The sequence below is a fragment of the Oryctolagus cuniculus genome, chromosome 6 (assembly GCF_051225735.1).
Source record: "Oryctolagus cuniculus isolate XC-2025 breed Fujian yellow rabbit chromosome 6, ASM5122573v1, whole genome shotgun sequence".
Classification (NCBI taxonomy): domain Eukaryota; kingdom Metazoa; phylum Chordata; class Mammalia; order Lagomorpha; family Leporidae; genus Oryctolagus; species Oryctolagus cuniculus.
Genome location: NC_142872.1, coordinates 150370253 through 150392127, shown reverse-complemented (window position 1 = coordinate 150392127; position 21875 = coordinate 150370253). Strand labels below are relative to the sequence as shown.

At 37.3% G+C, this 21875-nt stretch overlaps 1 protein-coding gene and 1 pseudogene across 7 annotated transcripts in view; one reads left to right on the top strand and one right to left on the bottom strand.

The window, feature by feature from the left end:
* TMEM65 (transmembrane protein 65) overlaps positions 1 to 21875 on the top strand; it is a 121139-nt gene that overhangs the window by 61494 nt on the left and 37770 nt on the right. For 3 of the 6 annotated variants that reach the window (XM_051844810.3, XM_051844811.3, XM_051844813.3), the window contains one exon: positions 4806 to 7309. The exons of 1 other annotated variant lie outside the window; for it this stretch is intronic. In XM_051844810.3, the coding sequence (XP_051700770.1) occupies positions 4806 to 4916 (111 nt within the window). In that variant the 3' untranslated portion in view covers positions 4917 to 7309. Of the gene's footprint in view, positions 1 to 3525; positions 3603 to 4805; positions 7310 to 21875 lie in introns of those variants that run through there. 2 more of the 6 variants (XM_051844812.3, XM_070075478.2) reach the window with 1 other exon arrangement.
* Positions 6595 to 13145, bottom strand: LOC100352146 (securin pseudogene; annotated as a pseudogene). The gene is made up of 2 exons (XR_016235717.1): positions 13036 to 13145; positions 6595 to 12526 (listed from the first exon to the last, which is right to left on the bottom strand). The product of XR_016235717.1 is annotated as a securin pseudogene (transcript).

Sequence of the window (21875 nt, the reverse complement as noted above, 5' to 3'; positions counted from 1 at the left end):
TGGAGCAGCCAGGATACAAACCGGCGCCCTTATGGGATGCCGGCACTGCAGGTGGTAGCTTTACCTTTAGGCTACAGTGCTAGCCCCTGTAGATACAGTTCTAAGAACATAATGAAAAGATTTGTTTTTGTTTTTGTTTTTGTTTTTCAATTTGGTATCTACAATCATTTCTCTCTATTCATGGATTACAACAACCGTGGATTGCTAATATTTTTAAAATAATTGCATCTGTACTGACAGATACAAAAATTTCCCCCCGTCCTCATTCCCTAAACAATACAGTATAACAAATATTTACATAGCATTTGCATTATTTTGTATTATAAGTTAGCTAGAGGGCCAGTGCCGAGGTTCAATAGGCTAATCCTTCACCTGCGGCGCCAGCACTTTGGGTTCTAGTCCTGGTCGGGACGCCGGATTCTTGGATTCTGTCCCGGTTGCTACTCTTCCAGTCCAGCTCTCTGCTGTGGCCTGGAAGTGCACTGGAGGATGGCCCAAGTCCTTGGGCCCTGCACCCCATGGGAGACCAGGAGAAGCACCTGGCTCCTGCCATCGGATCAGCGTGGTGCGCTGGCCACAGCGCGCTGGCCACGGCGGCCATTGTGGGGGTGAACCAACGGAAAAGGAAGACCTTTCTCTCTGTCTCTCTCTCTCACTGTCCACTCTGCCAATCAAAAAAAAAAAAAAAAATGTTAGCTAGAGGGACTGACTTTGTGATATAACAGGTAATGCCATCGCCTGCAATGCCAGCATCCCGTATGGGCACCGGTTTGTATCCTGGCTGTTCTACTTCTGATCCAGCTCTCTGCTAATGGCCTGGTACAGCAGTGGAGGATGGCCAAAGTGTTTGATTCCCTGCTGCCCACATGGAAGACTCTGAAGCTCCTGGCTTCGGCCTATCCCAGCACTCACTGTTAAGACCATCTGTGGATGAGATGAAAGATTCTTTCTCTCTGTCTCTACCTCTCTTTCTGTAACTCTTTCAAAATAAATGAAATAGATATTTAAAAAAATAAATTAGCTAGGGATTATTAAAATGAACAAGAGGCTATGTGCTGGTTATATGTACATGCTACAATATTTTGCAGAAGAGATTTTAATATCTTCACATTTTGGTATCTGTGGGGGTGGAGGATGGGTTCTGGAAGCAGTCTCTTGTAGATAAGAAGCAGTGATTGTATTTGCTCAATGGTGATAATTTCTGAGCGATTTCTTTGTTTCTTTGGTCTGATGGGATACGGAAAAACAAATGGCAGTGGATCAATGGGAGGTAAAGAAGAAATGTAAAATATAAAATTAATGTATTTAAGTTAAATTGAATTTGTTGTATACTACAGATATTAAAGCTAATTTGTTTATTGGGAGTAAGAATTTATATGTGAAAAATATTAACATATAAACTGTATGATATTCATAGCTAGAATGAAATTATCATTCATTACTTTAAATGTCTACTGCAAAATTTAAACTAAGAACAGGTATTCCTAAATAGAACATTTTGGACGTCATACTATAATACTTTATATTTTGTTTTAATCATTCATAGTAAACATTATTAAAGTTCATTGTTTTAGGCATTATTTTTCAGTTCTGAGTTTCTTTTGTTGCTTTTGGGTTGCTAGTGGTAACAGTTAATGTTTATTTTTATTAAATGAGAACATTTGGATTATTACTTTTTCATATCTTTAATTCACAGTAATTATCCTTTAAATATGAGTGTTAAAGGATCACTACTGAACTAGGAAATGTTTAGTTTTCAATTGAAATGTAGGAGATTATAGAAGCAAAATGAGGGCCTGTTTGCTTACAGTTTTTACTTTATAAAGTGTAAAAGGCTTTTAAGAAAATAAAATGTTAGAAATGGGCATTGGGCCTTGTGGTTTCAGACACTTGCGTCTGATTTTGGAGTACCCGGGTTTGATTCCCAGCTCCAGTTCCTGACTGCAGTTTCCCACCAGTGCAGACTCTGAGAGGCAGTGGTGTTGGTTCAAGTGATCGGGTTCCTGCCATCAGCATGGGAGAACTGGATTGTACTCCTAGCTCCTGGCTTTGGCTTTGATTCCAGACATTATGGGCATTTGTGGAGTAAACCAGCAGATGGAGACAGGCATTTCTCTCACTCTTTCTCTCATTCACTCTCTCTCTGCCTGCCTCCCTCCCTCTCAAATAAATAAATAAGAAATAGACTATTCTTTTGGACCCTTCCTTTTATTTTATGTGTCCCTATCGTGCAATTGAAGTGAGACCAGGTAGCAGATGTCAGTCAGAGTCATGGGTGAATACGGATATTCTAACATTCTAGCAGTTTGGCTGAAAATTTTAGTGTTGAAGTTGGGTTCAAGAGAGTTTATTTTCCTTGGATCTCTCCTTATAGAATTGGTAATTTTATTTTCTTTATATATTAATAATAGGCTCATTTCCCTTCGTGTATGGCGAAAACACCTCGGTTACTCCACTAGTATTTATAGTGTATGTGTGTTTGTGTTCTTTGAGAAAGCCCCCTGCAGTAAAGCAAAGCAGTGACTGCTGCTTAGTTGTTGACGCTCCCTGTTTTAGGCTAGGATCAAATCTTTTACTGTGAATGACATAGTGTTTTGATTACATTCAAACTGAGGCTTTTAAAGTTGTGATCAGCTGTCTATTCCTGACATAGACCAACTCTGAAATTTACTCAGAATATATACAAATGCACATTCAGGTTCTAATGGGCATAGGTTGTATTTAAAAAACCTCATTAGCAATTTGGTTATTTGAAATCTGGAAAATATTTTCTTATAGGATGATATTATAGATGGACTCAAGTTCTCAGATTTGCCCCAATGTAAGACCAAGAATATCATAAGACCTAATAATAATATATAAATCACTTTTTTTAACAATAGAAAAATAATCTCAGGTCCTAGATCAGGGAGAATGAAAAGGATATAATTTCTTTCCTCCCTCCCTGCCCTACTGATCTTTTATCTCCTTGAGATAATTTTATCAGTGAGGGGGAGGAATGTCTTGGTTGCTATGGATAATGGTAACCAGCATTTTCATAGAATGGATGGAAGTGGAAGTGGAACCTATTGGCAATGGTCATTTCGTGTATGTGGGGAAGTTAGAAGTCTAAAACGCAATATAGGCTTTCTAGGAATGAATCATTGAATACAAATATTGAGGTCAAAATCAGAATCTAGGATTAACTCTACCAACACCTAGAATGAAGAAAATGTCTGCTAGTTATAATTCTGGAGGAGTGATGCTTTTAAAATTTTCATGTAATGAAAATGACAGATTTAGCTATTAAATTAAAGCATGGGCATACTACTATAAACACCAATATTGATGACATAAACTCCCCAGAATAACAGTTGAAAAAATTTTAAAAAGTTATTTCCAAAATATTAATGTCTAATATTGAAATTTACTGGGAAAAAAAGTATAGGATCTGATAGCTAGGTGGGCAGTTTATAGGAGAAGATATTTTATTCATGATCTGTAATATGTAATAATTAATTTTGTCTTTGTTTACCTAACCGGAAGGTCTTAGAGAAGAGAAACAGACAGCATCTGATTAGTTCCTATCTGCCTAGTATACCCAGCACAGAGCTCAGCACATAGTAGGTATTCAAAATGTATATATGATAACATGAAACTTAATTGAAAACTGTCTAAACGTGATACTCATCGAGGTAATACAAATCTTAAAAATCGTTTACAAAAATAAAAAAAGAACATTTTCATAATGTTAAGTGAGGTTTCAGAAAATGTAGTGTGTAAATACACATATTGAAATTGGTTTGTATGTATCTGTAGTGTTGTCAATGTGGACAGCATGGACTGTCTTAGAAAGATGCAAAAATACTAATATTACTTGATTTTTTAAATCATTGGTGAAGAGCTGCACACAGAAATGCTTATTGTTATTTACTTAAAATGCTAGAAAAGTAGCAGTGCCTTTTTATGATAAGGAGAACATTAAGTAGAATATGGACCTATAGACTGAGTAGAATATAGAAGTCAGATTAAGTTTATGCAACAGTTTGGAAGTTTATTAGAAAGTGTGACTATAGGGGGTGGAGTGAGGCAGAAAAAAATTATGCTTACATAATGTTTATATCTACATATAGATACACCTAGAAATAAATATTGATAAGTAATACATTCAAGGGCTAGCTAACCTAAATATATTGAGAACAGATACTGAGATTTTTGTTCCCCTGTCTTTCTTCCTTCCTTCTGACATTAATAAAAATATACAGGTTTTTTTTTTAATGTTTTCCTGGGGTAGGCATTTTCCCTAGTGGTTAAGGCACTGGGTTGGGATTACCTGCATCTCATATCAGAGTGTCTGGGTTTGATTCCCACTTGCACTCCCAATTCTAGCTGCTGGCTAATGCAGACCCTGGGAGGCAGCAGTTGATGGCTCAAGTGAAAGGACCCCTGTCACCCACTTGAAAGACATGGACTGAATTTCTGACTCCTGGTTTGGGGTGGCCTGACCCAACCCAGGCTGTGTTGGGCTTTTAGGGGTAAGCTAGTGCATAGGAGCTTTCTGTCTCTCAAATAAATAAAAATTTAAGAAGAAAAGTGTTTTTCTGTCTGAAAGTTTCTTCGATTCTTTTTTGACAATTAAAAATTGTGCTGGTTGCTTTGAATTTTAAATATTCTAAGATATTTTTATAGTATTTTTTATATTTGTTACTGTAATGAAACGAAGTTGTAGTTGAATGTTATAACCATTGCCTATTATTATACTTAGGCAAGGATACCTCTTTCAGGGATATAGTAACTTTTGAAAATGTTCTCTTTTGTTTCCTTAGGGCAAAGCTGTTGGGGTGACTATTGGCTGCATTCTAGGAATGTTTCCTTTGATTTTCTTTGGAGGAGGTGAAGAAGATGAAAAACTGGAAAAGAAAAATGAATCCTCTTAGAATACCTATAGGAAGATGTAAACTAATGTACCTCAGTTATTAAATATACTGTCACAACATTTAGGAGTTCAGACAGTAACAGTGTATAGATACGGGATCAAATAATTCAGCATGTGTTATGGAACACTAACTTATTGTGGCTTGGTCTTCTTAGGACATCTTTTTAAAAAAAAACTGTTTAGTAGCATTTGTGTAAATTGTTGAAATGCCTTTTCATCAGCAGCAGTCAACATCTTATCTTTTCTTCTTTCTTTATCTATCACAATATTATTTAAGTATTGGTCATTGATGTACTATATTGACTTGGGGTTTGCCTATCTGTTACTTAACATGCCTACTTGCATGGAAGCTTTTGTTGATGTTGTTGTTCCCTAATAGTTACAATTCAAATTTAGGATTTTTCCAGATTACTTGAGATGTTTAATATCAGTTAAAGATTTTTTTACTCTCTTTTTGGCACCATCAATTTTGTACTGTTTCACAGTAAACATTTGCAATCATAAAATTCAGTCATTTTCTTAACTCTCACATCTTTTCAAAATGGATGCAGATTTTATGTATGTATAACTCAGTTTTCTGACTGTACTGTCTGAAGGGCCCGGGGTTAATCAGAAAGAACAAATATGTGTAGTTTCTGTACTACATGAAACCATATGTTTTAACGAGGATACTTATTTTTGGTTGATTTTCTTACTTTAATCTCCCAGTTTTGAATAATTTCATGGTGGGTTCTGATTTCCTGAAGGGAAGACAATGACTATTTTATAGTCTTTTAAATGGAGGTTATGGAATTAGGGTGAACTAAGGAATTTGACGTGATGCTTGGAAATTAGGAAGCTAAAGTATTTATTTTTAGAGAAGTGTAAAATGGAAACTGTCAAGAAGGCTTATGGTCTAAGTGCTGAAGTTGAAGTGATGTTTGAAAGACGAATGAGATATAAATCATTGTTTGAGAAGGATTTTTTTCCCTCACAATATGTTATCTTCTCATCTGAATGGAATGAGCCCAAACACTTCATGTTCATAATCCTAATCTTGTATTTTGTTCAGTGTACGTTTTTCTGGATAATTTCTTTTGAAGTGAAAACTAAATATTTTGTATTCTTTGTTTTTGCAATATAGTCTAGTCAAAGTTATATTAGGAGAAATTCTTTCCTTCAGTTGTTTTCCTTTTTTTTTTTTTTTTTTTTTTTGGTGTTTAAAGCATAGTCTTGGTTAAAGCTACTTGTTTCTAGTCTTGTATATCTGACTTAAATATAACCATGTAGACTCATAAATTCTAATTTTCTGAAGCTTTATGATTTTTTATTATGTGGTCTGTTAAATATGCTAAAAATTACTCTTACTTGTAACAGAATAATTAGACGCATCATGGAGGAGAGAAATTGAGATTAATATTTACTATTTGGCTAGAAAATACATCATATAGTGTATAAATAAATATATAACATTCTTACGCACAGATAGTATGACATTTCTCATCAGATTAAATCAAAATTGTAAAACTTGACATGTTAAACAGAATAGTAGTTTGTTTCTTCCAATTGTATCATATACAGATACCAAAAAGAATTTTTTTAAGTTTCAGATTAATAGGAATAGAGTGCTTATTTCAAATTTTTTTTTTGGTAAATATATAAATGCTTCTGTTCCTAATTTATATATTGATTGGCAATCCTTTCTGGTTTTTTTAGAAGTATTTTATTATGGTGCTTTTCTTTTTTTTAATTAAATCTCATATTCCAGGAACTTTGCTTGTAAAGTTTAGAAAGGACTTTTGATTAATAATATTTTTTTTTGCTCCTGAAAGTAATCTAGTCCTATTATTAGCAGAATTATCATTATTATTAACAGAATCTATCAGTTTAGGTGACTATCGACAGAATTATTTAAGTTGTCAAAACATGAATATATAACCTTTACATTGAAAGATAATTTATAGGTATAATAAAAGTTTGAATCAGTCAGGTAATAAATTTTCAAAAAAAATGGAACCTTTCTGTTCTTTGTATACATTTTTTTTTCCAAAAAAAATTATTTGTTCCGGTATGGTGCTTTGCACAAAGTGATTTCTGAAAAAAAGTGACTCCCTTTCAGATAATGATTTCATATGATCATTGTTTCATGTTATTTGCCACACAGAACCTTATTTGAGGTTGAAACTGGAATCTGTGTTTCTCATATTAATTTCTCTTTTAGGAGCACTAGAAATGTGAAATGCAACATGAGCTACTTTAGTGCTGTTTGTTTGAAATTTGTGTTCTGTGTATTATGATTTATTGACTTCTTGATGCATGTGAATTGAGTGCATTTTGTTGCCACTGTATGTTAAATGGTGACCAATGTTTTTACAAAGGAATTGAACAAAAAGAAATCTTTTAAGAAGTTTGAAATGTGGTTTTGACTTTGAAATTTTATTTTCTTACTGAGGACCTTGGTTACTCTTACTAAAGGAAATAGGATTGATAATTGCGGATTTGTTACAAGGTAGTAGCAAAGTCACTGAGAGTGTAAATGGAACTCTGCTCTCTCTCTGAAATCCACACATGATACAGAACATGACAGAGTGTTTAAGAAGAATGTTCCCACATAAAGATCTCACATAAAGAGATAGGCATAAATCACCGTAATGGTGCTTACAGCAGAGATATCCAAGCTATTTATATAATAATGCCTCATTTACTTTTTTTTCTATAGAAGATAAATTTGGAAGGTAATGGAAGTTTATCTTTTATACCAAAAGTCTGCATAAAGTAAATCTTCCTACTTTTAGAATTATATATTTTCTTACCACCTTAGTATATTAAATGCAGTATAACTTTTTTCTTAGTGGCTAAGTATCTTTTTGTGGACTTTATTATTGTGCTGTACACAGTACCTTGAGAATCTAGTTTTTATAGTTTTTTATTTTCCTCCCCTTTTTTGCTGTTCTCATTTTGGTAACTGTTTTATCTCTTTAATATGATTATTTCTCAATTATATTGACTTAAGAACTAGATAGCTTATCTTACCATAAACTTTTATGTAACTATTAGAAAACAGGCTATTGAGGCTGAGTGAGTTGATGATGGTCATGATGAGAGTAAGAATAGTAATATTAGCATGAGCTCCCTTTTATTAAATACGTACTTAATGCTATACACTGTAGTATTTTACACACATTATCAAATGTAATCACCTTAATAGCAGCAGTAAGTTGGTGCTGTTATCATCCCTATTTTGTACCAGGTAAATTGAGGCATGGAGAGGTGAGTTTGTCCACAATGTCACTACCAAGTAGACTGGCTCTGGCATGTCTGTGTAAAGAACACATGTCTGTGTTCTTAAATCATGCAGTGGGGACACCAGTTATATGGACTTTGTCACTTTTTTCCCTGTTTAGGTTCCTTTTTACCTCCACATTTGTAGAGTAATTTTCTCATCTCTAACCTAAGGAAATTGTTCTTGTAATTCAAGATCCATGTAACAAGTTTGTGTGTGTGTGTGTGTGTGTGTTGATTTATGCTTCTTATTTGAAAGGCAGAGTGGCAAAGAGAGAGGAAGAAACAGAGAGAGAGATCTTCCATCCACTGGTTCACTCCCCAAATGGTTGGATGGAGTTCCAAGCCAAAGCCAGGAGCCTGGAACTCCATCTTGGTCTCGCACGTGATTGGCAGGGTGGGACCCAGCCACATGGGCCATCTTCCATGGCTTTCCCATGTGCATTAATCATGCACTGAATCATAAGTAGAGCAACTGAGACTCAAACTGGCATTCTGATATGGGATGCTGGCCTCGCAGGCCGTGGCTTAACCTGCTGCACCACACCACCAACCCCAAGCTCAGTGTTTTTGATTGCATATTACGTGCTAGGAACTAATACCCCCACCCTCATGAAGCACATTGTGTGGCGGGGAGTGTTGGGGGGCCATTAGGGAGTGTCAGTGAGAGAAGAGAACACAGAAAAAGAAAATGGCATTGAATTATTTTTTATGACTGATCGTGACATGTTCTATTGAAGTAAATGGAACAAGATAAAGGGCATAGAAAGTACCAGAGGTAGTAAGTGGAGTGGTCAGAGAAGACCTGGAAAGAAGTGAGCGTTAAAAATATAGATTCCTGTGAAGAGAAGGTGTGCTAAGTTATGGAAAATTGATGTTAAGGACATCTCAGACATGAAATGTATTTCACTTTGAAATGAATTATAAAACATTTTCTTGTTTGTTTTGTATTGCTAATGTCAGGATTAAACCTAAAGGTTAATACTTAAATGTTGATCAACATGTACTCTTGTACATTTACTAATAGCAATAGAAGGATATGGCCCAGAAACATGAGGAAGCAATCCAGGAGCTCAAAAAAGCTGGGGAAAATCCATCAGCAAATAATTCAGGGTTTTCTGTGTACTCATAATGAAATATTACTAACAGATCACTCATTTTTTACCAAAACAGTAAGTTGTAGTGAACACTGAAATTAGTTTTTTCTTTGTTCAACTTTTAGAATTGGGGTAATAAATAGGTTTGAAGTTTTTGGACTTTTGTGGTCTATTGATACTGGCAACCATGAAACATCTTATTTTGTATTGGTGTTCATATGGCATATTATATCTAATGTGAATGACATGAATGAAATTGAACAAATTTTTTTATTGGCGTAAAGATTAAAAAGCTAGGGTAAGTATTGAGAGATGGTATTTTTTCTCCACAACTCCAAGTCAAACTTTTTGTTTAAATGAATGAAATGTGGGAATGATGATTGAAGAGTTAACAGAAGTACTTTTGGGGCAAGCTGGGGAATCTTCAAAAACTGTAGGATAAAGCAATTTTCTGTAAGAATTGTGAAATTTAGAAAAGATGGTGTTTGCTAATATGGAAGTTGATATATTTGTATTATACTTTACCATAAGAGGTAGACATAAATGGGTTTTAAAAGAGGTAATTAAGGCCAGCGCCGAGGCTCACTAGGCTAATCCTCCGCCTAGCGGCGCCGGCACACCGGGTTCTAGTCCCGGTTGGGGCGCCGGATTCTGTCCCGGTTGCCCCTCTTCCAGGCCAGCTCTCTGCTGTGGCCTGGGAGTGCAGTGGAGGATGGCCCAGGTGCTTGGGCCCTGCACCCCATGGGAGACCAGGAGAAGCACCTGGCTCCTGGCTCCTGCCATCGGATCAGCGCGGTGCGCCGGCCGCAGCGCGCTGGCCAAGGCGGCCATTGGAGGGTGAACCAACGGCAAAGGAAGACCTTTCTCTCTGTCCCTCTCTCTCACTGTCCACTCTGTCTGTCAAAAAAATAAATAAATAAAAAATAAAAAAATAATAAAAAAGAGGTAATTAAGTCAAAGAAAACTAACATACTTTAAAGTTTTTTCTTCTTGCCTGCCAATACCCCCTCCCCTTCCCCCTTTCTTCCTCTGCTGCCTGTTGATTCTTCTGTCTCTTGCCCTTTTGTGTGACTTTCTTATTTTTCTTCTTTATCTCAACCTCAACCTCAGGCTGAAGAATGTTTTCAGAATGTATTTTATGACCCATGCTGTTATTTTAAAAGCATGTATGTCAGACATTTTTTCTTTCCCACCTCCATTGGGGAGGAGAGCAAATCTAAATTTAATTCATTCTATTATTGTTAACACCTCTAATCTTTCATCTATACCTCCATACCCTCTCAGGTGAAAAGCCCACTCTTCATCAGGGGGAAAAGATTTGACTGTGGGCTGTGTGTCAGCTCCATAAAAGATAAGATCTCACCTGTCTTGCTGCTTCCTTCTCTACCCTTAATGCTCTGTGTAGTACCTGGCACGTGGTACGTGATCAGTGGTTATTTGATGAGTGAGCACTACTACTGACATCACCAGGATTTTCTCTCAGGTGGAAAACCTTTCTTCTGCCAAGGAGCATTTGATATTTACATCATTATTCAAAGGAGGGAGAGGGGGAAGGAGGGAGAGAGAGCTAGAGAGGTCTTCCATCTGCTGTTTCACTCCCCAAATGGCCACAACTGCGATCATGGGCCAAGCTGAAGCCAGGAGCCAGGAGCTTCATCTGGGTCTCATGTAGGTGCAGGGACTCAAGGACTTGGGCCATCTTCCACTGCTTTCCCAGGTGCATTAGCAGGGACCTTGACTGGAAGTGGAACAGCTGGAACTCAAACTGGCGCCCATATGGGATGCCAGCATTGCAGGCAGTGGCTTTATCCATTATGCCGCAACGCCAGCCCTGACAATAAACAAATTTTATGTTAACATAAATGTACATATTTTATGAGAATTATTTTTTAATAAAATCTTACAATAGTGCCATTAATTTACATTTTTGAAGGTTTCTTTAATATCTGGCTTAATTGAAGAAAGCTGGCTTCTCATGTTTCCAAATTTAATGTTTGAGTGTTGTTTTGTTTGAAGTAAATTCAGCCCCACACAGGTGTATTTGTAAAGTAGGGGGAACACTTTAATAGCCTTTTCATATGACTGTGTATTTATTGTTGGATACTGTACCAAAACTAAACAGGAGAGGTAGTTTCTGAAAGGTTATTAGCAATGTAGAATCTGAATTCTTATAAATGGAATTTTGCATTGAGGCACATTAGAGTCTTGGTTTCTGCTGCTTTTTGAGACTGTTTCCCATGCATGCTTTTACACTGTCATGCAGTTGGCATTGGAAACTACTAATTCACTTAAGCAGGTCTTCCAAATACTAATACACTTAACCATAAAAAAATTACATCATGTTTAACATGACCAACACCACATAAAAATAGCCATTTAAATGTTGAAAAGGCCTCAAGTTCAGATGGCAGAAACATATTTTTCAAAATTGTGATTTTCACTTGAAAGCTTAAACTTTATCATTGACAACACATGCTGTTCATTTTCTTTGAAGTGACAGTTCACTTTGTTCATATGTGACAAAATGTCAAATGCCAAGTTTATCTCATAACTCAAAACAATCTCAGCAAGTACTTTTTCTTTTTTTTTAACTTCCATGAAAGAAATGCTTTATTAACACAAACGCGGACTACCAAGCAGTAAGAAATTTAAATATCCATATCATAACACACAGGTGGCAGGCAAGTCAACATCTAAGGCTGACAGGATGCTTGAAGGAGATGGCAACAGACCAGACTCCCAGGGTGCAGAAGCCATCTTCCCAGGCATGGGGGCCCCAGCTGTAACAGCTTCTCAAGTTCTCTGTCCTCATCGAGGATCATGAGAGGCATTCTGTTCAAAGGGAGGTGTGCGATCTGGTGCTCTTTAGGCAGGTCAAAACTCAAAATCTAGAGGATTGAAGGGAAAAAAATTTTCTATTTCTGGATAGGTGTCATCTGAGGCAGGAACAGAGTTTTTTGCTTTAACGTTTTTCTCGGTTATCTTTTTGGCAGCGCTGGGCTGTTTTTGTTTGAGGGGTCCATTCATCTTCACGGACTTTCCTGTAGCTCTGTTGACAGTTCCCAAAGCCTCTCTGGCAGCTTTAGGTAAGATTGGTGGAGCATCAAACCTTTTGCCAACAAGGGGCGCCGAAACCTGCTCTCTCCCCTCTAAGGCTTTTGAAGGCCTGGACCCCAGCTTCAGACCATCCTTAGGAGCCACGAGGGTGCCAGGTTCTCCGTGTTCCTTTTCGATAAAGACCAGAGTAGCCACTCTGGATTATTTTGAGTCTCTGCAGCCATCAAGTACCTTTTCTTAAGATAACTGTCATATCTTGTATCCCCAGAAGTACTTTATACTTTCTATTTCTTCATACAGAATTTATTTTTAAAGAACCATTTACTTAAGAGTCAAGATTTAAAATAAATGATTTTTACTGCCTTATAAGGATATTGAAACCACCCCTCCCACACACCCCCAATAGCACATGTGTGACAGTGAGGACTACAATGACTGCAAATACCTTGATTCATTTTAAGATGCTGGTGACTTTATCCACCACCACTTTTGCACTGTTGATGCAGGTCACTAGAGAGAAAAAGGTTAATCATGTTCTGGTATATTATGAAAAAGGCAGGTGAATGCAGACAATGACTTCACAATTTGAGATTTGCTGCCCTGAACTTTGCTAATTAAGTTGGGTTTAGCTGCAAGTAACAAAACCAAAAAAATAGTAGTAGATGAAACAAGACAGATACTTAACTTCTCATGTAAAGCTGTTACGGCATGTTGTCCAGGATGGCTGTCATAGTTCCACTCCAGAGAGTACTCAGAGGCCCATGTCCCCTTCCTCTTGCTTCATCATGTATAGCTTTCATTCGCAATCGTTTCATGATCTAATATGGTTGCTTCACTCACAGCTATCACATCCATACTCTGCTCAGGAGGAAAGTATTAGAAGGTAAAGGAAAGGACTTGCCCAGCTTTTAAGTTGCCACATGACATCTTACCTGCCAGATTGCCATGTGAATTCAGTTGAAAGAGAAGCTTGTATGTCTCCATTCTATATGACTGGGTGTAACCAAATTTTGGAAGAAAGGAAGGGCATCATAGGGGACAACTAGCTGTCTATTACAGTCCATCACTTTTGGCTATCAAGTATTCATAACTCTCCTTTCCTTCAATACGAAGGACAACTGTCCACAAGGAATGGGTTCAAGTTTCTTTGCAGTGACTACACTTAATTAGAAATGTACTGTTCTACTAAGTCTTTTTTTTTTTTTTTTTTTTTTTTTTTTTTTACAGGCAGAGTTAGACAGTGAGAGAGATAGAGAGAAAGGTCTTTCTTCGTTGGTTCATCCCCCAAAGGGCCGCTACAGCTGGTGCACTGTGGCCAGCGTGCTGCGCCAATCAGGAGCCAGGTGCTTCCTCCTGGTCTCTCATGCAGGTGCAGGGCCCAAGCACTTGGGCCATCCTCCACTGCCTTCCTGGGCCATAGCAGAGAGCTGGACTGGAAGAGGAGCAACTGGGACAGAACTGGTGCCCCAACCGGGACTAGAACCCAGGGTGCCAGTGCCGCAGGCAGAGGATTAGCCTAGTGAGCTGTGGTGCCAGCCCTCTATTAAGTCTTAATGTGGCTCTTTGGTATCAGGTAACCTATAAGCAAAAAAAGTATCTGTTCCTACATACTCTGTATGCAATAGAAATTTCCAAAATATCAGAGAGGGAAAGAGTGGGCAACACAACTGTCACTAGTTCCTAGAATGATCAAATCCATCACTGCTGTCCTTTAATAGAAAATGTGGGTAAAATAAATAATTCATCCATTTGAAAGCAGTAGAAATCTGTCCAGGCAAGATTCCAAGAGCAGTGGACATTTAGAAGTGAGTTGATTTCTATAGCTTCTTTTAGGTTGGAATGCAGCAGAATGCTGGTTTAGTTTAGTATTTCTTAAAGCTTGCTTCTAGGGATAGAAACCAGGAACTTTTGGTGGAGAAGAGGAGTCCCAGCATGTGCAGTTCCTTCCCCAGAAAACTTGCAGAATTTTGGAGCTTTGTGGAACCAAAGACACAGTTGAGCAGAAAGTCTCATAAAGATTAAAATTCAGGACCTGACAGGACAGGATCTGGAAAATAACCTTGGTAATCAAAACTGAGGGCTGGGACAAATCAATGTATAATGAGCTTTATGCCAACACTTGAATTCTGCCTTGATTTATCATGATTCCTGGTTGGATTAAGGTAATCATTCTTTATTGTTCTAGTAGAAGGAAAGATGAATCTCTCTAGGGAGATATCACTAGAAGTCTATAACATCTTTATATATAACACCTGGAAATTGAGGATTGTAAAACATGTCAAAAAGTAGGACATATAATAAAAAACTAAAAAAAAAGAAACATGAGAAACAGATAATACAGATATTGGCATTAGCTGAAAAGAACTGTAAGCTGAATTGTATGTTTGAGATAATTATGGATAAAACAGGCAAGGATTTCAGTCAGAAAAGTATCACAAAAGTCAAATGGAAATTTTAGGACTGAACACAGTATATGGCATTGAAAACACATTAGCTGGATAATTTGAATGATGAATTTGCACAGCAAAAGGTTAGATTAGTGAGCTGCAAGAGAGGTCAACAGAAAAAACATACTGGAGAATGAAAATAAAATAATGGAACAGATGTGCTTTTGCAGGCATGTTCAGAAAATGAAATGGCTTTAAAAATAAGTAGCTGAAGTCTTGGAGAGACATAAAGAATGAGACAGAAGTAACACTGACCAAGCCCAGAAAAGTAAAGCAGGGCAAAGAAGACTAGAATCACACTTAGATACATCATAGTGACATGATCTGGAAACAAAAGAGAACATCCTAAGGATACCCAGGGATGAGGGAAAAAGACATATTTCAAAGAAGTAATCATAGGACTAACAGCTGATGTCTCCCACAGGAGCAATGGAAGCCAAAATGACAATAGAATAATACCTTTAAAGTGCTTACAGAAAATAACTGCCAAGCTAGAAGTTAATATGCAGCAAATACATTGTTCAAAAATGAGGGTGAAAGAAAGCTGTTTTTTGTGTTTGTTTTTTAAAAAAGTTTTCTATTTATTTGAGAGATAGAGTTACAGACAGACAGGGAGAGACAGAGAAAGGTCTTCCCTCTGCTCACTCTCTCCCCAAATGGCCACAATGGCTGAAGCTGAGCCTATCAGGAGCCAGGAGTTCTTTCCAGGTCTATCACACATGTGCAGGGGCCGAGGCACTTGAGCCATCATCTGCTTTTCCAGGTCATAGCAGATGGCTGAATTGGAAGAGGAGCAGCCAGGACGAGAACTGGCATCCACATGGGATGCTGGCACTGCAGGCAGAGGCTTAACCCACTACACCATAGTACTGGCCCCAGAAGCTGTTTTTAGACAAAAGCAAGGAATTTGTTGCTAGTGGGCTTGTGAACACTGAATGCTGGTTATGTTACCTGAAAATAACAAGCAGGACATTTTGTGACTGGCCTCTTTACATTCTAATGGTGACTTTTGGTAGAAACAGTTTTTTTTTTTTTTTAAGTTTAAATTTCTTTATATAAATGAAACATTTCATTATCATACAGTTTTAAGAACATAATAACATTTTCCACCCCATCCTCCCTCCCTCCCTTCCTCCCACCTTTTTTCCTACTTCCTTTCTTATTTTTCTTTTGATTTTTGTGATAATATACTTTTTTTCCTTTGAGAACAAGTTTTATCATTAATTGAATAAACACCTAAGGAAACAAGCAATGGAGTTGGGCACTTAGTGCTGCTTTAAGAGATTGTCTTTCTATGAGTCTGTTGTGCAGTCAGTTTCCTATGTTGGAGTGTTCATGCCTTTTTAATTCTATCTATTATTACCAAATACTTAATCCTATTTGTATGATTGCTTTAACACTTAAGATGCTTTTTTTTTTTAACCACCTGCTTATGGGAGTTTGGCATCCAATGGCAACTTTCTAAATTGTACCCTTAGAAGTAAGTCTGTAGGAATGTGTGCAGAACTATACAGCTTTACAGTTACAATCTTCATACATTTCATAATTACAACTTTAGGAACATGGTGATTCTTCCCACACTCCCAACCCTTTCCTCCTCCCCCTCATTCCCACTCTTATTTTTCACTAAGATCTATTTTTAGTTAACTTTATACACATATGATTAACTCTATGTTCATAAAGTAAAGAGTTCAACAAATAGTATGGGAAAAAACTATTCCTCACAATCAAGACAAGGGCTTTCAAAGTCATTGCTTCTTAAGTGTCAATTTTACTTCTACAGATTGCTTTTGTAGGTGCCCTATTAGTTATTAGAGGTCTAGGAGGATATATATTATTTGTCCCATTGGGACTGGCTTATTTCACTAAATATGTTTTCCAGTTTCATCCATTTTGTTGTAAATGACCAGATTTTGTATTTTATTTATTATTATTGCTATGTTGTATTCCATGGTGTACATATCCCATAATTTCATTATCCAGTCTTCAGTTGATGGGCATTTGGAATGATTTCATGTTTTAGCTACTGTGAATTGAGTAGCAGTAAATATGGAGGTACACATATCTCTTTCATATGCTGATTTCATTTCCCTTGGGATGGCTGGGTCATGTGGTATGTCTATATTCCGATTTCTGAGGAATATCTATACTCTCTTCCATAGTGGCTTTACCAGTTTACATTCCCACCAACAGTGGATTAGGATACCTTTTTCCCCCCACATCCTCGCCAGCATTTGTTGTTTGTTGATATCTGTATGAAAGCCATTCTAACTGAGGTGAGGCGAAACCTCATTGGGGTTTTGATTTGCATTTCTCTGACAGCTAGTGGTCCTGAGCATTTTTTCATGTGTATGTTGGCCATTTGGATTTCCTCTTTTGAAATATGCCTGTTTAAGTCATTTGCCCATTTCTCAACTGGGTTGTTTGTTTTGTTGTTGTTGAATTTCTTGATCTCTTTATTTTGTTTATTAATACTTTATCAGTTGTATAGTTTGCAAATAATTTCTACCATTCTGTCAGTTGCCTCTTCACTTTTCTTAGTGTGTCTTTTGCGGTAAAGAAAATTCTCAATTTGATGTAATCCCATTTTTAAACTTTGGCTTTGATTGCCTGTGCCTCTGGGGTTTTTCCCAAGAACTCTTTGCCTGTGCCAGTGTCTTACAGGGTTTCCCCAATGTTTGCTAATACTTTAATGGTATCAGGCCATAGATTTAGAGCTTTAGTGCATTTTGAGTGGGTTTTTGTAAGATGTTGGGTAGGGGTCTTGCTTCATGCTTCTGCATGTGGAGATCCCATTTTTCCAGCTCCGTTTATTGAAGACTGTCCTTGCTCCAGGGATTGATTTTAGCTCCTTTGTCAGAGATAAGTTGGTTGTAGATGCTTGGTTTGATTTCTGGTTTTTCTATTCTGTTCCATTGGTTTGTCCATCTGTCTTTCTCAGCTGTGGCATTGTCTGTGTATACATAGGCTGTTGATTTTTTGTGTTGATTTTATATCCTATTTTACCAAACTCTTCTATGAGTTCCAATAGTCTCTTAGTAGAATCTTTTGTATCCCCTATATATAGAATCATGTCATCTGCAATTAGGGTTAGTTTGACTTCCTCCTTCCCAATTTATATCCTTTTGATTTCTTTTTCTTGCCTAATGGCTCTGGCTAAAGCTTCCAGGACTATATTGGATAGCAGTGGTGAGAATAGGCATCCTTGTCTGGTTCTGGATTTCAGTGGGAATGTTTCCAACTTTTCCCCATTCAGTAGGATGCTGGTCGTGGGTTTGTCATAAGTTGCCTTGACTGTGTACCCAATTTGCTTAGAGTTTTCATCATATATGCAATTTGCTTACAGTTTTCATCATGAAAGAGTGTTGTATTTTATCAAATGCTTTCCCTGCATTTATTGAGATAATCATATGGATTTTGTTCTTCAGTTTGTTAATGTTATTTTTCACATTGATTGATTTGTGAATGTTGAACCATCCTTCTATACCAGGGATAAATCCCACTTGGTCTAGGTGAATGATCTTTCTGATGTGTCGTTGGATTCGATTGGCTAGTATTTTGTTGAGGATTTTTGCGTCTATGTTCATCAGGGAGATTGGTCTGTAGTTTTCTTTCTCTGTTGCATCTCTTTTAGGTCTAAGAATTAAGGTAATGCTGGCTTCTTAGCATTTGGGAGGATTCCCTCCCTTTCAATTGTGAATAGCTTGAGAACAATTGGAGTTAGTTCTTCTTTAAATGTCTGGTAGAATTCAGCAGTAAAACCGTCTGGTCCTGGGCTTTTCTTTTTTGGGAGGGTCTTTATTAGTGATTCAATTTCTGTCTTGGTTATGGATCTGTTTAGGTTTTCTATGTTCACGGTTTAAATTAGGTAGCTTGTATGGGTCCAGGAATCTATCCATTTCTTCAAGCTTTCCTACAACTCTTTGTAGTAATTTCTGATGATTCTTTTGATTTCTGTTGTGTCTGTTGTTACATTTCCTTTTTCATCTCTGATTTTATTGATTTGGCTCTTTCTCTCTCTCTTTTTTTTTGTTAGTTGAATGGTATATCTATTTTGTTTATTTTTTCAAAAAACCAGCTTTTTATTTTGCTGATTTTTTTATTATTTTTGGTTTCAATTTGTTTATTTCTTCTCTAATTTTAGTTATGTCTTTCCTCCTACTAGTTTTGGGTTTGGTTTGTTGTTGATATTCTAGGTCCTTGAAATACATTGATAGCTCATTTGGTATCTTTCTAGTTTCTTCATGTAGGCATTGATTGCTATGAACTTCTGTCTTAATACTGCTTTTGCTGTATCCATAGGTTTTGGTATGATATATTGTCCTCTTCATTTGTTTCCAGAAATTTTTTATTTCTCTTTGATTTCATTCATGACCCATTGTTCATTATGAGCATGTTGTTCAGTCTCCATATTTTTACATATGTGCTAGAGATTTTTGAGTTGTTGACTTCTCGCTTTATACCATTGTGGTCAGAGAAGGTGCATGGAGTGACTTTGATTTTTTAAACTTGCTTTGTGGCCTAGCATACGATCTGTCCTAGAAAAAGTTCCATGCACTGGTGATAAGAATATGTATTCTGAAACTGTGGGTTGAAAGGTTCTGTAGATATCTTTTAGCTCCACTTGGTCTATAGTGTTGATTAATTTCTTTGCTGATTTTCTGTCTGGTTGATCTGTCCATTGGTGAAAGTGGGATATTGAAGTCCCCTGTTACTATTATATTGGAGTCTGTGTCTCCCTTTAGGTCTGTTAATATATTTTTTAAGTAGCCAGACACCCTATAATTGTTTGCATATACATTTATTATAGTCACATCTTCCTGTTGGATTGATCTCTTAATCATTACATAGTGTCCTTCTTCATCTCTTTTAACAGTTTTTATGTTAAAGTCTATTTAGGATGGCAACATTAGCTCTTTTTTTGGTTTCTGTTAGCATGGCCTATTTTTTTCCAATTGTTCACTTTCAGTCTTCCTATATCTTTGTTGGTGAGATGTGTTTCTTATAAGCAAATAGATGGGTCTTGTTTTTCAATCCATTCAGCCAATTTTATCTTTTAACTGGAGAATTAAGGCCATTTACATTCAAGGTGACCAACGATAAATAATGACTTGTTCCTGCCATTTCTGTGTTTATGTGTAGCACATCCTTAAGCATCTTCTGTAGGGCTGGATGAGTCAACAAATTCTCTTTCCATTTCTGTTTTTTATGGAAGGTCTTTATTTCACCTTCATTCATAAATGCACACTTTGTGGGGTACAGTGTTCTGGGTTGACAGTGTTTTGTTTTGTTTTGTTTTGTTTTTTTCTCTTAAGACTTGGAATATATCTCACCATTCCCTTCTAGCCTGAAGGGTTTCTGATGAGAACTCAGCTGTGAGTCTAATTAGAGATCCTTTGAAAGTAATGTGGCGTTTTTCTTGTGCCCATTTTAGAATCTTTTGTTTATGTTTGATTGTGGAGAGTGTGACTACAATATGTCATGGTGAAGATCTTTTCTGGTCACGTCTGTTAGGAGTTCTTTGTGCCTACTCTATTTGAACATCCCTTTCTCTAAATTGGGAAAGTTTTCTGAATTATTTCACTAAATAGGCTTTCTATTCCCTTTCTTTCTACTCCTTCAGGCACTCCTAAGACCCATATGTTTTGTTGCTTGATAGCATCCCATAGGTCTCCAACACTGTTTTTAAGTTTTCTATTTTCTTCTTGTTTTTTTTTTTTTTTTGTCTTACTTCAAGATTTCCCAATATTTGTCTTCTAGTTCAGATATTCTTTCTTCTGCCTCATCAAATTTGCTGTTAAGACTTTCCACTGCATTTTTTATTTGATCCATTGAACTGTTATTTGTAAAATTTCATTTTGATTTCTCTTTATATTCTTAATTTCCTGGGAAATTTTTTTGTTCATGCCTTGTACAGTTTTCTTTAGTTCATGGATTTGCTTTTGATTTTTAATAATCCTATGATTAATTTTTCAATTCCATTTTTGACATTTTCTTGATCTCTTCATCTTCACATTCTAATATTGAAATATTGTTGTGTTCCTCTGGGTGATTCATAGTTTCTTCCTTACTCTTGGTATTTGAATTTTAGTTCTTATTTTTCAGCATTTTTGGAGTTGATTTTTAATTTTTTCTTTTGTTGACTTTTTTTTGGAAGGGGGCTATGCTTCTGTGGCTTCCTGGAATGTCTGCCCTTTCAGTGAGTACCAGGAGGTGTGTGGTGGGTGTAGCCTGGGGGCTCTGGTCAGTGCTCTAGGGTGGGGCGAGTTTCTAGGGTAAAGATTCCCAGCTACGCCCTGCAGCTTTTCATGTAGCCACCTAGGCCTCATGGTCTTCGCAGCTAGCGCAGGTGCCCCTCTGTTTCTGGTGGTTACCCAGCCACTTCCCAGTGGATCTCTGAGTCAGTGGGGGCTGCAGGCCGTTCCTGCCATTCCTAGCTCTGGATCACACCTACAGTCACTGGCTTAACACCTGCCTGCCACTGGTGCGTTCAGGCACCCCATCTCAGTGGGCTGTTTTGTGCACGCCTACAGGCTTCCCTGGTTGTAGTCCTGATTTGAAACGGCGTCCATCCTCTCTAAAGGGTCACGGGTTTTACTTTGGAGAGATTGGTTTGAATTGGCTTCCAGTTGGACCTCAGGCGACCACCAGCAACCGCCATCTTCCCAGGTCCTCAACTGGACCCATGCTGTGGGCCTTCACCAGCCCAACACCCACGGATTGCTGGCTGCCATCCGTCCTCCCACCCTCCCCCACCCTACTCCCACCCCTACCTCAGCCCTCAAAAATGCCATAGGCTCTGGCTGTCCGAGGCTCCGGTTTTCAGAACTCTCTGGGTAGGTGCCAACACTCACCATACTGGTTCAAGCTGGTTCCCCTCCTCCCGTGGGGCTTCCTGGGAAGTTTTCTCTCCTAATCTCCATCTATCCATACAAGGTAATGCAAATTAATAATAAAATTAGTAATAAAAAGGAAGCATTGGTACATGCAACAACTTGGATGGATTATAAAATAATTGTACTGACAGAAGTCAAACAAATAGTACACATTGTTACAATACCACCTGTATAAAATTCTAAAAGACGCACATTCCACAGG